At 37.3% G+C, this 17,223-nt stretch overlaps 1 protein-coding gene across 1 annotated transcript in view; it reads left to right on the forward strand.

The window, feature by feature from the left end:
• Positions 1 to 17,223, forward strand: part of BTBD1 (BTB domain containing 1) — a 43,490-nt gene that overhangs the window by 7,520 nt on the left and 18,747 nt on the right. Inside the window, exons 2-3 of the mRNA XM_072619642.1 lie at positions 7,658 to 7,814; positions 15,560 to 15,665. Coding sequence (XP_072475743.1) covers positions 7,658 to 7,814; positions 15,560 to 15,665 — 263 coding nt within the window. The remainder of the gene's footprint in view (positions 1 to 7,657; positions 7,815 to 15,559; positions 15,666 to 17,223) is intronic.

Genomic DNA, 17,223 nt, shown 5'->3' on the forward strand with positions numbered 1-17,223 from the left:
CTAGTGAGAGAACCAGATTAAAATATAATTGGGAAATGTTTAACAAAAATAAATAAAAACATAGTAGAACAATGTTGATTTTTGTTAAGTCAATATGCTGCCATCAGGAATCTGTTTCTGTTTCTAGTCTAATCTCTTGAAATTTTACTTACTATTTTGTTGCCATTTCTCCCCTTTTGGCTAGTAAGTCAGGTATTTACTGATTAAGAAACTTTTATTAATTTTGACTTTGCTTTAAGCAGCATTTCGATTGTAAGAAGATGACTGATTGAACAAGTTATTTACTATTAATTGAATCAGTTTGATTTTTATGATCTGATGTGGTACTCATCACATCCGGAACTAATAGTTCTCTTTTCAAAGAAAATATTCATGATGTATAGATATGGGGGGCATTTATGTAGTCTTTGGTTTCCCTCATTTCTTGTTCCTGATCCATATTTTCCAGTATATTTCTTGACATCCTAACCCATTCCCAGTTTTGTAATGAAGTTACCAAATATCAAAGTACATATTGATGTACTTGGTGAATCTCACAAAGTTCTCAAAATTCCTTGACCTCTTCATTCTCTGCAGTAGATCTTAAGTGTATAAGCTGTGATTTCTTTCATGATCTTTTTGCAGATCCTTCAGGGGGGAAGAGGAAGCATTTATTAAACACCTACTATGTACCAGTGACTGTGACTAAGTACTTTATAAATATTAACTCATTTGATCAATGAGCTCTTCACCAAGCATATGTTCCATGAAGTGATGTTTCTTGTTGCTTTTCGACTTAAGATATCACCAGCTTTTCATGTTCCTTTTTGGGTGGGTTGGGAGGATGGGGAGGAAGCTTCTCCAAAGAAAACCTGAAAGTCAACTTCCATTTACTTATAGCTTCCTTTTGTCTATGTGTGGTAAATCTCAGGATTCTGATGATGTAGTTTGTGGTTCAGTGAATAAAGTGCTGGGCCTGGAGTTAGGAAGATCCAAGTTCAGATCCAACCTCAAGACACTTACTATCTGTGACACTGGGCAGTGTCACAGTGATGTCCCTTAGTTTTCTCAGCTGTAAAATGGAGATAGTAGCACCTACCTCTCAGGGTTATGAGAATCAAATGAGATAACAGATATAAAGCACTTTGCAAACCTTAAAGGCCTATACTAGCTAAAATTATGCTTTCAAATTCAGCATGTCTAAAAGCTTACTACATTCTCCTCAAACTCTGTCCTCTTCCTAACTTCCATATCCAGTCACTCTGATTTGGTACTATGGAGTCACCCTCTCCTCTTCTCTCTCTTTTATTGCTCATGTCTCATCAGTTGCCATATCCTATTGTTTCTGCCACCATGCTATCTCTTGCAACTGTCCCCTTCTCTACACTCTCACAGTCATTTGTCCTGGTTTAGTCTAGGATTTTAGCTATGAAAAGTACAAGCTTTGTAGCTTGAAGGGTAGTAGGCTCTATTGTCCGATTTTTTTTTTTTACCCCCAGGAAGGAGGAGACTTGGTTGTATTTGTGGATAACAGCAAAGTAGGCAATAGAAAAAGAGTAAATGGGGATGATTATTGGTAAGAATGATGAGTCAGAGAATGGTGTAAAGGAGAAAGAAGATATTTTTAAAGGATTGGGGAAATGTAGAGAAAGTGAGCAGAGAAATTGGCATTATTCTCTCTAAATTATGGGGCAACTAAGGTTAGAAGGATTGTGTTGGGAGGCTTGAGTAGACAACACTTTAGAATATGCACTTTTTTGTGGTGGGAAAGAAGTAGAAACAAAGAAGACGCCCATCAGTTTGAAAATGTGTAAACAAATTGTGATATATGAATGTAATAGAACATTACTGTGCTGTAGTAAATAGTATGATAAGGAAGCTGCCTCCAGTTGCCCTGGTCTGTATCTTGCCCCTGGATCCAGATGGCTCCAGAAGAGAAAGTGAGACTGGTAACCTTGCACATCCCCCCCTCACTTAAATTCAATTCACTTGGAAATCCTGGCATCATCTTCCTGATGTCATGGTCCTCTTTGGGAATGAAGAACAAACAACAACAAACATTGTGATGAGTGCAGTAGAGTAATGGGAAGTCTCATGAACTGATGAAAAGTGAAGAAAGCCAAACGAAAGTAATACTACATTAAAAGAACAAAAACGCAATGGAAACTGAATGCCCATGAAATCGTAATGACCAAACTTGACCCTAAGAAGAGATATATTGTCTTTTGCCACTTTTTGTATCTTCGACTCTTAACACATAGTAGACCCTTAATAAATGTATTTTATTTTATGCATTTAAAAGCACTCTGAAAAGGGGTCCTTAAGTTTTACCAGACTGCTAAAGGAGTCTATGACACACAAATCTAGGATGATATTGTGACCCTGGGGAAGTATCATAATATTTAACAATAGCCCTTCATTGTGCATAACAACAACAGTAACGTTGTGGTTTGGGGTGCTGGGAATCCCCTAAAGGTAAAGGTACAGGTCGGGTCTGCCTTGAAAGAATTTGATCACTCAAGCCTTCTTTCAGTCAGAGTAGTGGCAAGATTTCTAGTATATCTTTGAATTTGAAAGACTGTAGCAAGATCTGGATGGGATGAAGGAGTGGAGATGGCTCAGGATGTAGAGGATGGCGTCTTCCATGTGTAACCAAGCTCTAAGCGCTCCACATCGCCTGCTTCAGCTGCCTTCATGGCCAATGGAACAAATTGTTCTTATCCACCTGTTCCATCAAGGGAAGTCTTCACATGCTTGGGGTAGAGGACCCCTTCCCCCCCGCCCCCGCCCCGGCCCTGTCCCCCATTCACTGACGGGTTTGAGACCCATCAGTTACCCTCAGCCTGGTTTGGCCTGTCTGCCAAAACAATTTACCAGGGTGTGGCCGCTGAGTATGGTACAGCTTCTTGGAGTGACAGATGAGAGTTGGGTGGAACAGGTGGACACAGAAGGTGGAAAGCTGCCCTGAAAAGGGCTCTGCAGCCGTCATACCAGAGGTACTGGTCTTCCCTGAACATACCCTACACCCACTGTTATGGTAAACAGTGCTTCAGTGCTGTTAGATTAATTATCATCCAAGACTTCACAAATGAGCAGAGCTCACAGACAGAAGTGATGGAGCCAGATGTTAGATGGGTAATGGGTCCAGTTCTCACAGCCATATGAGAAAGAGGACAAAGTTGTTATTTCATAGACCCATCCTCGTGGTTAGTCTGGAATTCAAGGTCACTTGAGTCTCTCAAAACATTGTGGTCACTTAGCTTTGGGGTATGATTTTAGGAAAAACCTCTGGGAAATGAGAGCATTCTGTATTACAAATGGATAATATTATAGTTAGGTGAATTTGAAATTGATTGATCAGACCCCAAAGTTGTCATTAATGTATTGAGGCCAACATGGAAGGGACTCTCCAATATAGTGCCTCCATGTATATGTGTGCTAGGCTGTGTGCTGTTTGATATTTTTATCAGTGACTTGAATGAAAGCATAAATAGCATGCTTATCAAATTTTCAACTGATACAAATCTAGGAGACCACCCATTTTGGTTAACAGAATCAGGATCAAAAAGTTTTACAGGCTGGAATGAGGAAGTGAATCCAAAAGGTAAAATATAATTGAAATTGAGACAGTGTGATGTCATGAAAGGAAAGGGAAGCAAATAAGCATTTATATAGCACTCACTATATGCCATACATTGTGCTGTTATTATCCTGATTTCGTAGCTGAGGAAAGGGAGGCAGACAGAGGTTAAGTGAGTGACTTGGGTTCACACAGCTTGTATGTGTCTGTGGTCAGATCTGAACTCAAATGTTTCTGACTCCTGGCCAGAGCTCTATCCCCTCAACCACCTAGCTATATCTAATGGATAAAGCACAGGACTTGGAGTGAGGACCATCTCAGATATCCACCAACACTGTGATGTTTGCAAACCACTTTATAAATTTCTTGCATTTGACTTTCCCTGTGTTGTTATTGTGTGATTATTATTACCATTACCACCATTTTTATAGATGGAGAAATTAATTCCCAGAGAGGTTAAGTAAATTGTTAAGTGGCAAGTAGCCTGGGGTGGGCCAGGTACCGACCATGAAAGGAGGTAAGAGGTAGGGCCACAATGAAAGGACAGTTAAAAGGATTATTGAGTATTTGGGTAGACTGGGATGGGCCTGATGCCTCAGGGGAATGCCAGGGACTGGGTTCAGGGCCTGGGTTGTGTGGGAAGTTTCAGAGGCTGGGTTGCTTTCAGAGACATGGTCTTTTCCATTTAGGGGTTCAAGGCCCCCATTCAATGATAATAATAATAGCTAACGTATAATGCCTAATATGTGCCAGGCATATAGTAAGTGCTTTACCATTATTATCTCATTGATCCTCACAATAACCCGGGAGGGTTCAAATGAGCCCCGCAACAGGAGGTGTAAGTTCTTTTCAATTCTTTAAGGAGTAAAACCTTCAGTGTGTAAGGCAATACTGTTTTGCATTGGGAAGCCATAGAATCATAGATTTAAAACTAGAAAGGCGATTAAGCCCAACTCTTTATTTTACAGATGAGGAAAAAGGAGCCCAGGTAAATTAAGAGTTGCCCTAAGTCACACAGTTGGTGAGCCTCAAAAGTAGGATTTAAACCCAGGTCTCCTGGCTCCAGGGCCAGGGCTCTTTCTACTGTTTGATAACAAAGACAAAAAGGAAACAGTACTTGTTTTAAAGAAACTTACATATCAGATGTACCTAGATACTTACATAAGATAATTTTGAAGGGAGCACTGACCACTGGAGGGCATCAGGAAAAGTTCTGATCATTTTAGCTGGACCTGGAGAAAAGCTAAGTATTTTAAAAGGCAGAGATGAGAAAGAAATTGCCTTCCAGGAATAGTAGACAGAGGTCATCTGACATGAGCTTCTCAGTTCTGTGCCTCTTCTCTCATTTCCAGTTTCAGAAGGTGGTCTTTTTTCTTTCAAGGTTAACTAACACCTTGAAACCCTTTTCCTCCAGTACCTTGCTCCATTAATCATTCCCTTTCTGACTCATATTTTCATTTTAGCAAGCATTTATTAAGCATCAATTATGTACAAAAAGGCACTATGTTAATAATGCAGTTTGGGGTTTGGGAACCCTGAAATGTCAGGGTACAGTTCACCTGTAATGAATTCAAGCACTCAGGCATTCCAGTCAAGGTGGCGAGGCTTACTGTAATGCCAATAGAAGCAGGATAGATTGCTAGTGAATCTACAACTTAGTGGGGATGAGACTGATGCTTAAATACAAAAAGGACAGTGAAAGGATCTGGATGGGATGAAGAAATGGTCAGTAGTCTGGGGTAGTCCAGGAGGGGCAGTGAAAGGACTGTCAAATGAGCTAATTAACTGATCTGGGTGGGCTGGAATGGGCCTGATGCTTTGGGCGGCTGGAATTGTTTTCAAAGACATGGTCTTTTCCTTTTAGGAGTCCAGGTCCTATCAACCCATCATTAGGACACAAATGAAAAATGATTCTATTCTACAGCTAAGGAAACTATGGTTCAGATCATATAGCTATTAAGGGTAGAATTGAAATCTGGGTTTCATTTGAAACTCACAATAACTCTGTGAGGTGTAGGTGCTATTTCAGTAATATATTATCTTCATTTACAGATGAGAAGGCTCCCGGGAATTTAAGAGGTTTGTTTGTGGTCACATAGTAAATATTAGATGAAGCATTTAAACTGTGTCCATTTGAAGTTTGTACTGCATCATGCCAGGTCATTCTCCACTGGGAAAACTTTAGCATCCATCTCTCCATTGCTTGGAGGATAAAATAAAATTCCTTAACTTGACATTTAAAGCCTGTCACAATTTGGTTTCAAATTACGTTTTTTTCCCATTTTAAAAATTCTGATTTTAGATAATGCCAAAAAAAGAACATTTCCTTATGCAAAGTAGAACCTAAAAAGAGGATTATATGTGAAACCATGAATTTCTATTATGTATAACTTGCTTTTTAAAAATAAGTATATCATAAACTGCATGTTACTTTAAAATCTATCCTGCTTATCTTATTTCCTCAGAACTTCTCTGTTTTCCTTTTTGTGCATTTTAAAAAATGCTTCAATGACCTGCTTTTATTTCTTTTCACATTTTTTTGGACAGTACAGTCACTAACTCTGTCATCCCTCCCAACCTTCTCCCTGTCCCTATAAAAAGCAAACTACCTTTTCAGTTCTCATTTCTTTCACTCTGTTCTTTATACACTTATGACTCAGACTGGCAGCTGTTCACCAGACTCAGTATTGTTGTCTCCTGTTCCTTTGCATTTGTGCAGGCCAGTACCCTCTTCATTTCTTCATGTCATAATTCTTCTTTTAAGACTCCACTCAAGGACTGTCTCCTTCCATCAAGCTTTTCCTAATCCCTCAACTGCAAGTGTCGTCCCCCCCCCCCCCCCCCCCCCGCAGGTGTTAATTGGGTTCTTTGGATCTTTGCTTTGTCCACTATCACCTTCTATCTTGTATTATATACTATATACGTATTCTTAACTATGTACAATTCTAATAGATTGTAAACTCCTAAAGGGTAAGGACTATGCCATTTTGATTTTATCCATAATGCCTACTGTTGTGGTTTCTTGGTCTGTTGTAGTGGCATTGTCTCAAAGAATTCAAAGTCAGGCCACCTTTAAACCAAGTACAGGCGTTTATTGACAATTGACACCCCTCAGAAGTAGTCTGAGTTCAAAGAGGAACTAGCAATTTAGTAAGACAAGACAGCCAATTTTACAAGATAATGATGTTGCTTATGCAACAGAAATTATGAATATTAAAAGGGCAGGAGGAGGTTAAGGGAATAGTTAATGGAGGAGGAGTCCCTTCTATGGTTTGGTGGTCAAATATCCTAGTTGTACTGCTTTCTGATTGGCTAGCTATTGTGATCCTATCTGTTCAAGATGGATAGTTGAAGCATTGTGGTCCTATCTTAGGCTAAAATGGATGATGTGATTGCGATTGAGTGCAAAGACATACATGTTCAGATATGTGAGTTGGATTTGGGAGCAGTGTCCAGTTAGGGGCAGTGGCTATATTGGATCTGGCAGCCTGTGGTGTGGTTAAAGCCAGATTGTGTGGTTAAATCAGGACATGCCTGCTATTTAGCAGGGTCCATAAAGAAGTTAGAATATTGGGACTGGGGGCAGCTTTATTAGGATTCCAACACATAGGTGCTTATTAATAAATGTCTATAAAATTGAATTGGTGACTGGATTGAATATGCTGACAACATAACTTGTATTATATATGTGAAACAGACCTTATATATGGACCAAGTCCTGCCCTTGTGGTACTTCATAGTACCACAGTGTACATAGTGATAACCCTAGTAATCCACAGAAGTTTAATAGTATGTCCTGATAACTAAAGTGGAGAAGGAAATGCTGCATTTTAGATTAATTTGAATAAAATATGGTTAAACATTTTTAAGTTTGGATACTTAAAAGGAAAAATTAAAGCATCATGAAATTCATTAATGTGGAACTGCTTGAAGATGGCAGGCCTAACTACATTAGAATATTAGGCTTTTGATTCCTTATAGTTTTGTTAGCTTGTGCCCAGAATAAGGTATGTGAGTAAATATTACTGGTTTTTAAAATCCTGTCATACTAATGGGCCTGTTGATGATAATTTCTCCATTTTTGAAATTGTTTTCCAGATTTCTTTATTCAGATGAAGTTCAGATTGGTCCAGAAACAGTCATGACAACTCTTTATACTGCTAAGAAATATGCAGTTCCAGCTTTAGAAGCACATTGTGTGGATTTTCTCACCAAACATCTTAGGGCAGATAATGCCTTTATGCTTCTCACTCAGGTAAGTAATTTTTGTTCAGTAAGGTTTGTGTTAGCATGCTAATTCAGTATTTTGAAAATCTGTCTTGTGACATTCTACCATTCAGTGGAATGTCTTTGTGATATGCTGTGATTGAAAAAATACCTTCGATGACAATCACACCACCCGTACACCAGATCCATATACACATATATATCCATCCAGAACTTTCCAGCTTGAATAGGACCTTCCAGAACTTATGTTCTGCTGGCATGATATTCATATACCTAACGAAATCTTCCCACCAGAGTTAGGTACCAGAGTAGGACTTGGTGAGTGATTTGTCCTAGTGATATTGCTGGGACTAGGACACTAGTCTCTTCACACCCTATTTCAGGGTTTTTCAATTACATCATAAGTTAATAATATTTTGAATAGAAACTTATTTTTCTGACTTACTGTGATGCCCAAAGAATTCATCACTTAGTAGTATTCATCATCGTTCTGCTGTTGAAAAGTCTCTTGATCTTTAATGAGATTGGTCTTTGGAGAACAGACATAGTCTCTTACTAGGATTTTACTTTCCCTTTCCATTGATGTTAGATCCAGCCAGATCCTGCGCTCTGCTACATAGCCTTCTAGACCATAGGGTCACCTCCACTTCATGATTGGGCATCCAAGGCCATGTAATGTCAAGAGATCTAGGGAAAAAAAGTGCTGATCCCCTAACACATTGTGACACCTTACTAAGAATTCATGAAATAGTGTGAGCAGAATTGCATGGAACATGAAGACATGGATAGACTGAGATTTTCATATTGTAGGGAGGACGTCAGTTGGTGACGTCATAGATCCATGAAAGTGTTGAAGTAAGCAGCAGATGAGCCAGTTTACTAGAACATAGAATATTTGAAGGGAAAACGTAAAAGTCTGAAAAAGATATATTAGAACTAGAATGTGATTATATTTAAATATCAAACAGAAAAGTTTGTATTTTAGTGCCAGTAGGGAACCATTATACCTTTTTGAGCAGGGCATTGACATGGTCAGTCCTATGTTTTAGAATTATCAATTGAGCAGCCATGTGGTGGGCAGGTTGAAGAGGGGAAAGGCTTGAAGCAGGAAGACCAGCTAGGAGACTATTGTAGTATTTTATATGAAGTGATAAGGGCCTGAACTAGGGTGGTAGCTGTGACTAGAGAGAAGCGACAAATGCAAAATGTAGTAAAGGTAGAAGGGACAGGACAGCTACTGATTGGATATGGCTGGTGAGGGAGGTTGAAGAGTTGAAGATGACTTTTAGGTTACAAGCTTGAGGGACTAGAAGGATGACAGAATGAGAGAAGTTCAGAAGAGAGAGGGATGATTTTAGGAGAAAGATAAAAAGTTCTTTTTTTAGGCTACTGAATTTGAGATGCCTAGGGGATATCCAGTTAGGAACATCCAGTACGCAGCTATCTGAGAGTGAAGGCCAAGAGAAAGGATGAGGGCTGGACATAATAGATTTTGCAGTCATTTTCATAGAGGTAATTGAATCTCTGGGAAAAAATGAGGTCTAAAGCAGAGGTGCTTAACTTTTTTTGTGTCATGTACCTGTTTGGTAAAGTCAATAGACCCCTTCTCATGATATTTTTAAGTCCTTAACTGAAATACATAGGACTACAAAGGAAACTATATTGAAATAGTTATCTTTTTTTTTAAGTTTTCAGACTCCAGGTTAAGAACTCCTGAGCTACAGAGAGAAAAGGTCTTAGGACTTTATCCATCATTAGAGGGATAAAGTGCAGTCAAACAGGAAGGGTGAGAACTAAGAAAGAACAATGTCATAGAAACAAAATGAAGAGAGTTTCCAGAGGAGGGATGTTTGACAGTGTCATCTTCTGAAGGACAGGTACTGATAAAAGGCCATTGGATTTGGCAATTAATAAATCATTGGTAATTTTAGAAAGAGGACAGCTAGGTACAGTAGATAGAGTGCCAGGCATGGAGTCATCAAAACTTAGGTTCAAATCCAGCCTCAGACACTTACTAGCTGTGTGACCCTGGGCAAGTCACTTAACCATGTTTGCCTCGGTTTCTTCATTTTTAAAATGAGCTGCAGAAGAAAATGGCAAACCATCTTTACCAAGAAAACCCTAAATGGGTTGCAGAGAGTCAGACACCACTTAATTGACTAACTATATTTTGGAGAGAGTAATTGTAGTTGAGTTGTTATGTTAGAAATGAGATTTCATGTGGTTGAGAAGTGAGTAAGATGGTAGACAGTAGCGGCAAGGGGCACCTCAGGGGTTTGACTGTGAAAGAGGTGAGACACAGAATGATAGCTTGAGGAAATAGGAGAATCAAGTCACCTTTTTTTTTTAATTTATTTTTATTTTAATGTTCTACAATCACTACCATAAAACTTAGATTTTTTCCCCCCCTACCTACCTCCCAGCACCCCCCTCCCTCCCCAAGACAGCATACAATTCTATATAGGATCTACGCATACTTTCCTATTGAATACGTTTTCACTATAGTCATGCTGTGTAGACGAACTAAAATAAATGGAAGAAATCATATAACAAATCAAAAGATAATACACACACACAGACACACACACACACACACACACACACACAAACATAAACATGATCTGCTACATTCTGTGAATGAATTCCATAGTTCTTTCTCTGAGTGTGGAAGGCATTTTGCTTAGAAAACCACCATTGGGATTTTTTTTTTTAATAAATTCTTGCATTATTACGAAGTTCCAGGTCTACCAGAAAAAACTCTAGCACACTGTGGTCGTTGCTGTGCACAGAGTTCTCCTGGTTCTGCTCCTTTCACTCAGCATCAGATCGTATAAGTCCTTCCAGGCCTCTCTGAAGTCTTCCTGTTCATCATTTCTTATAGCACAACAGTATTCCATTACATTCATATACTATAATTTATTCAGCCATTCCCCAATTGATGGGCATCCCCTTGATTTCCAGTTTTTGGCAACTACAAAGAGAGCTGCTATAAATATTTTTGTACATGTGGGACCCTTTCCCATTTTTACTATCTCTTAGGGATGCAGTCCTAGAGGCAATATTGCTGGGTCAAAGGATGTGCACATTTTTGTAGCCCTTTGGGCATAGTTCTAAACTGCTCTCCAGAATGGTTGGATGAGCTCACAGCTCCACCAACAATGAATTAGTGTTCCAGTTCTCTCACTTCCTCTCCAACATTTATCATTTTCCTGTTCTGTCATGTTTGCCAATCTAATAAGTGTGATGTGGTACCTCAGAGTTGTTTTGATTTGTGTCTCTCTAATCAAAAATGATTTTAGAGCATTTTTTCATATGACTATAGACATCTTTAATTTCTTTCTCTGAAAATTGCCTGTTCATATCCTTTGACCATTTATCAATTGGGGAATGACTTGTATAGTTGTACATTTGAGTCAGCTCTCTATATATTCTAGAAATGAGGCCTTTATCCCTGAGATTAGCTTTTTTTTTTTTTAACGATAGGAAGACATGGGCATCGGAAAAGGTAGTAGATAATAAGAAATTTAATATTAGAGAGGTATGATTGCAGAGAGGCAGTCTGCCTGACAAGATAATAGAATATATAAAATCAAGCATACCAATAGTGAGGTTTGGCCTTGGTAAGGAGAAGGGCCACCGCTTTGTCCAAGTAAAGTAGGAGAGAATGGGTGTTTTAAGGTATAGAATCATAAAAAAAGAGGTTGCTTAAGGTGACTAGGCATCTTTTTCTTCGTAAGGAAGGGAGGTCTGTTGTAGAGATGGAATGGGGAGGGAATAATGTAGGAGGCTTTGATGTATTCCAACTCAGTTTTCCATTAACTTTCAAATTCATTCTTTTAGTGGTAGGTATTTAAGGATCATGTAGTATCTTTCTTCCATAGTCTTTGTGACATTTGTGCTAACTTAATATTTCTAATAACAAAATTTAGTAATTGAAAAACTGAGTTTTATCATTTGGAAAAATTTTTATTAACTTGAACCCTTGCATAAGTAAGTTTAAAATCCTACATCTATAAAACATGGTTTTGATAAAGAGTCATAGGCTGTTAGAGTTGGAAGGGACTTTAGAGATCATCAAATTCATCCACTTCATTTTTACAGGTTAAAAAAGCCATCCTACTCAGGATGCTCATAACCATTTAGCCTTGAAACCAGAATGAGCTCCTAGTTCACTAGTCTATTCACTATATCAACATTGCCCAATATGAAATATTTGAGGAATATTAAGTATAATTGTTCAAAGAAAGTAGGAAAAGTACCTTTCTTGAGGAGTTGGTGACATGCTTATATCACTTCTGTATTTGTCAGTTTTGCTTGGACGTAACTGAATAGGTAGTTTATACCTAACAAACCTTAAATCAGTGTTTCTCAAAATAAGATCCAGTGACTATTGGTAGCTTGTGAGCAGGTTTCTTGTATATGTAGTTTATGCTATAATTTCTATAGGTTTTTTGCAGCGTGAATTTATTTAAGGTGTGTGGGTTTACATGCCTTTCCTAAAGGCCTAGTCTTGTTCTTTGTATGTAGATGACCTTGAATTCTTAAAGGCTATACTGGCTATTCATAAACTCTGATGGTAGGTTCTACTAAATTAGGTTTTGACTATGGGCCAAGTGACAGATTGCCTGTCATCTCAGACTAGCCTAGCTAAATACAGATAGGCTCATTATTAGACGATTCCTTATCCCTACTCCCTACCCTGTCCCTTCCCAGTGAATTTTTTGGATATGACAGCCCGTAAGAAATTAGGGGTTGACCAGTGGAGGTAGTGTTGACATCTATAAAATCTATAACCATTCATAGTGTCAAAGTTAAGCATTGCATGAATTACTGTTGTTACTTATTTTTAAAAATCACCTCATTGATGTCTTTTTCAGAAGTAATACCACCATTAATTCTTGTGAGGGTTGTTTTATAATGGCAAGTGGAATCTCTTTGTAGTTCCACCCTGCCAGCATTTTTCTTGGATTGAAAAAAGTTTCCAAACCACTTCCTCATATGAATATAATTGAACAAGAAAAAATTGTTTAATTAGGAAGGGGGCTGGTGGCTTTTATTTAAATACAGATACAGAATGTGGGTGAATTGGCCAGATAAAGTCAAGTAAAACTTACTTCCTTTTCAATGTCTCCTTTTAAACCAAGTTGAAAGTGTTTAAAAAACAAATAAGTAAGCATTTGTGAAGCCAGGTAATGTTTTCTGTGTCTTACAGCTCAACATCAGTGTTTTCACCAAACCTTACATAAATACCCATGTGCACACGCCTTTTTTTGTACAAATATGGTTAGTGATCAGTAGAACTATATTTTTACAAAATTGACAGATTATGAAAATTGTTTTCAATATCCCTTACCTTTTCCTTGCTTTTTTCCCCCTCTAAAATGTTATCTTATTTTCATTGGTGTATTTTGTCCTTATATTTGTTTCTGAATATATTCTTCCTTTCTTACTAGCAAACTATCCCTTATGACATATTTAAAAAGGAAAAGAGGAAAAAAGCAGTCCAGAAAAACTAACCAATCCAATGACAATGTCTGACAATGTATGTAGTATTCCATACCCATAATCACCCCACCTCTTCAGTGAAAGGAGGAACTACTCTCTCCTTTTTGAATCTTTTTCTTCCCTGGAGTAGAGCTCCCTTCTAATTTCTAGAGTGCTTCCACTCTGTTACCCCTTATGTTCTTATTAAAATAGGAAAGTATCTGTCATTCACTTGTATTTGTCTGTTGACTCAGCTGTTTGCACTTTAGAGGAAATAAGGTTTAATTAGTCTGATACCTCAACCAAATATTTACATTTTAAGCTTTTTATGTGTGATTTCAGAATTTCAGGCCTTAGCTTGTGAGAGGAAGAAAAAGCATATTTTTGAGCACTCTGAAGGAGGAGAGGTCTTGAAATTATATTGTGTTTTACTTGTTGGGCTGGTACTGTAGATAAATGTAGACCTTTTGGGGTTATTTGTGGGGAAGAGGTTTGGTTTCTCTTCCCCAGATATATCCTTTTCTGTCAGAAAACTTTGAATTGTGGCCAGGCTGCTAAGGACAGGGAACTATATATTTCATTGTCATTTGCCTAATCTAATCCCTGGAATCTCCTATGTTTTAGCCATTGGTCTCCCTGGCAAATTCTTTCCTTCCTGTAACTCATTTCCTTCTTTCTTGACTGAATAAAAAGATTGAGGAGGTGTCTATATTTACCTGTAGATGAAGCTCTGGTTGTACATGAGATTGCCAAAGATGAAAGTATAAAGAGAAGAGAAGGGAACCAAAAACCCTAAGTATCACCATGTTTTGGGTACAGAAGGAAGAGAAGACCAATGAAGGAAAGAGAAAATGAGCCTTCAGATAAGACAACCAGGAGAATTTAGTGTCCCCAGCCAGGGGAGGACAGTTTGAAGAAGGACGGGGTTGGTCACTGGAGTCACATGCTGCATGGAGCCCAGGGTGATTGTGGTTGAGAAAAAGGCCATTGAATCTGATGACTTCTGAGAGAGCTTTATAGTTGAATCAGAAGGGAAGGGTTTGAGAGAAAAACATGGGTGGAGAAGTACAGGCAGTGTGTGTATAAACTGATCATGCAGAGAACATCTGGTTAAGTGAGGAGAGATTGATCAAGACCCAAGAAAGATATTTGTTTTCTTTTATGGAAGATAATTTTGATCTGAGGATATTTGTAGAAGAGGAGGAAGAGTCAGAGGGATTCAGAATGAGTCCACAAATTAAGTGTTAACCTTGGAAAGGAGTAAGGATACCTTTCTTTGAGACAGGAGTATATTATAGGTATAGAGCAATTGAATGTTCTTGATTCAGGAAAGAAGCAGAGTCATCTGCTACAAATGAGGTGGGGAGGTGGAGGTGATGACATGAGAATGGAAAAATTTCAGAGTGACTGCCATAGGAATGTGTTGGGAGTCAATAAAGATTTTTGCCTTTGACACAAGCATTTCTAAAATGTTGAATTTGGATATAATGATTGCAAGAGCCGCAAGTGAAAGGTCCAGCTGAGGTTGGTTAGCTTGAATTTCTGATAGAGCCTGCTCAAAGGTAACATAACTTTAGTTTTATGAATATTTTAGAGTACAAGCTTCCTTGCTTCAAACCGAGCTTGTTATGATTTATTCCTAGTCTAGTGAAGTTTTGCTTTGTAATCTTGCAGATACTTGCAACTTCATTTATTTAATCACCAAAGCTAAAAAAATCAACTCATTATTTATTAGGTACCAATTCTGTATGGCACGTTGTATGCACTGTATGAGGGACTTGTGGAGATGGATAAAACATTAACCCTGCCCTTATAGTTTGTTTTCTAGGAAGGGGAAATTGTTATTATTTATGATGAAGATTAATTTGCTTATTCTTTTTTTCATTTCTTTTTTGGATATATGATTACAATATACACATAGTCCCTAAAGTGAGAAGAAAGAATAAAAACAATAAAGAAAAAACAAATATATTTTTTTAAATTCAAGAATGGTAAGCATGCAGCATTAGTGATTATTTCAAGACTAGCATTTAAAAAATGTTTGAAGGTGAAACTTGGTTTAACAAATATCTACTAAGGAAAAGGCACTGTGTAGTGCTGTATGTACTTAAAATACTGTAATGAACATATTTTTAAATGATATGTAACTAAGATATTGATATGTACTTAAAACATTGGAATGAAAGGTAGTGGCTGCTTTTGACATATTTGGTGTGACATGTTTATTTGCAGCGTCAAATCAGAATATCTTTGGCCTGTAAGTAAAATAAGTATTTTTTATATGCTTAGGCTCGATTATTTGATGAACCTCAGCTTGCTAGTCTTTGTCTAGACACTATAGACAAAAGTACAATGGATGCAATCAGTGCAGAAGGTTTTACTGATATTGACATAGGTAAGTTATTTATTTTGAACTGAATTTCATTGTTTCTGAGTATAGTAATGCTTCTTTTTGGGGGCATTGTTGGGGGAGTGAGATGTGTCAGATCAATTAATTAGAAAGTTCACATAATTCTATCTCTTTTGGTGCCAAAATTGAATTATTTTAATCAATTATTTTTTATGGAAATGTGCCTAAAACACATCTAATATCATCTTAAACCTCTAGTCAAATCAACAAATATTAAACATTTACCACATGCTAGTCCCAATGCTTGGCACTGAGGGATAAGGAGAATAAGGAAATAAAAGCTTCCTTAAAGGAGTTCATATTTTATTTGAAGAGTTAATAAGCAAAAATAAGTAACAGTTTAAGATATAATAGAAGAGATACTATAATTCTTTATATACATGACTATTTACCAATTAAGTTGTACAGAATGTAATTGTTCTGAGAGTTCAGGAATTCACATCCAACTCTAGACATAGAATTTAATTAGTTTAGTTCAGATTGGGGTGGATCAGGTTTGAACTAGATCTTGCAAGCCATCCTTCAAGACTTGGATGGATAGAGGTCATGAGTGTCAGAATGTCAGGAGCAAAAAGCATGAAGGTGTCAGACTGACTTTATTATAAAGAGGGTGAGTAAAGAGAAGATTCAGTGGAGGTGTCTGTCCATGTACCAATTTGGTATTTAACATCTAAGTGTCTGCCTTCAGTTTTAGTAAGGGAGCTTGGATGGGGAAAGAGCATGGTTCAGAATCCTTGCTGTACCAAGCAGGGTTACACGGAGAACATTAAACATAATTTAATCTTTTCTTGATGATATATGGTAAATTGCCCTGTGAATATTTGTTGATTTAACTTAGGATCTATTTTTAAGTTTCAATATTAATTGCTGGGTGTTTAGCTGTTACTTCAAGCTATTGTCAGTTTATGCTTCTAGTATCTCTCTTACATACATTTAATTTGCTACTTGTAATTTGTTTGGTCTGATTTAGTTTAGTCTAGGAAAAATTATTACGGTAACAAGTTCAAATTAAATTAGTAAAAGAGCCTTATTTAAGTGCATGGGCTTTGTGACAACTAATTAGGGATTTTTACTTTGACGGCCTTTGGATGTTTCAAAGCTTTAAGGTTGTCAGAAGTCTGGCATCTGAATTAATGGTTTGTTATTTATCCATTTAATAATGTTTACTTTAAACTTTTACTTTAAAATTCTATCAGATTTTGCTCTAGAAAGGAGAAAAATGTATCAATAATGTAGTAAGTGTAATTTTAAAAATTTTGATGTTTGTCTATATTTTAAATCATTAGTGTATATAAAGGCAGGATTTGTAGGTCTCAGTTGTAGTTTTCTATATAATGATATAACTTCTTAAGCAAGTTTTTTATACATCCATATTATAGAGTAAAATTTACAGCTCACAGTATTCAAGCCACATACAATTTGCTTGCATTAATATTCAAATGTGTGTAGTGGAGCAGAATTAAGGTCTTAGTTATTGATACAAACACGTGGCTAGGTTGATGAATGACAATTTAAAAGAAGACAATTTTCTTTTGCTTTCTGT

This window comes from Notamacropus eugenii, chromosome 1 (assembly GCF_028372415.1).
Source record: "Notamacropus eugenii isolate mMacEug1 chromosome 1, mMacEug1.pri_v2, whole genome shotgun sequence".
Taxonomy (NCBI): domain Eukaryota; kingdom Metazoa; phylum Chordata; class Mammalia; order Diprotodontia; family Macropodidae; genus Notamacropus; species Notamacropus eugenii.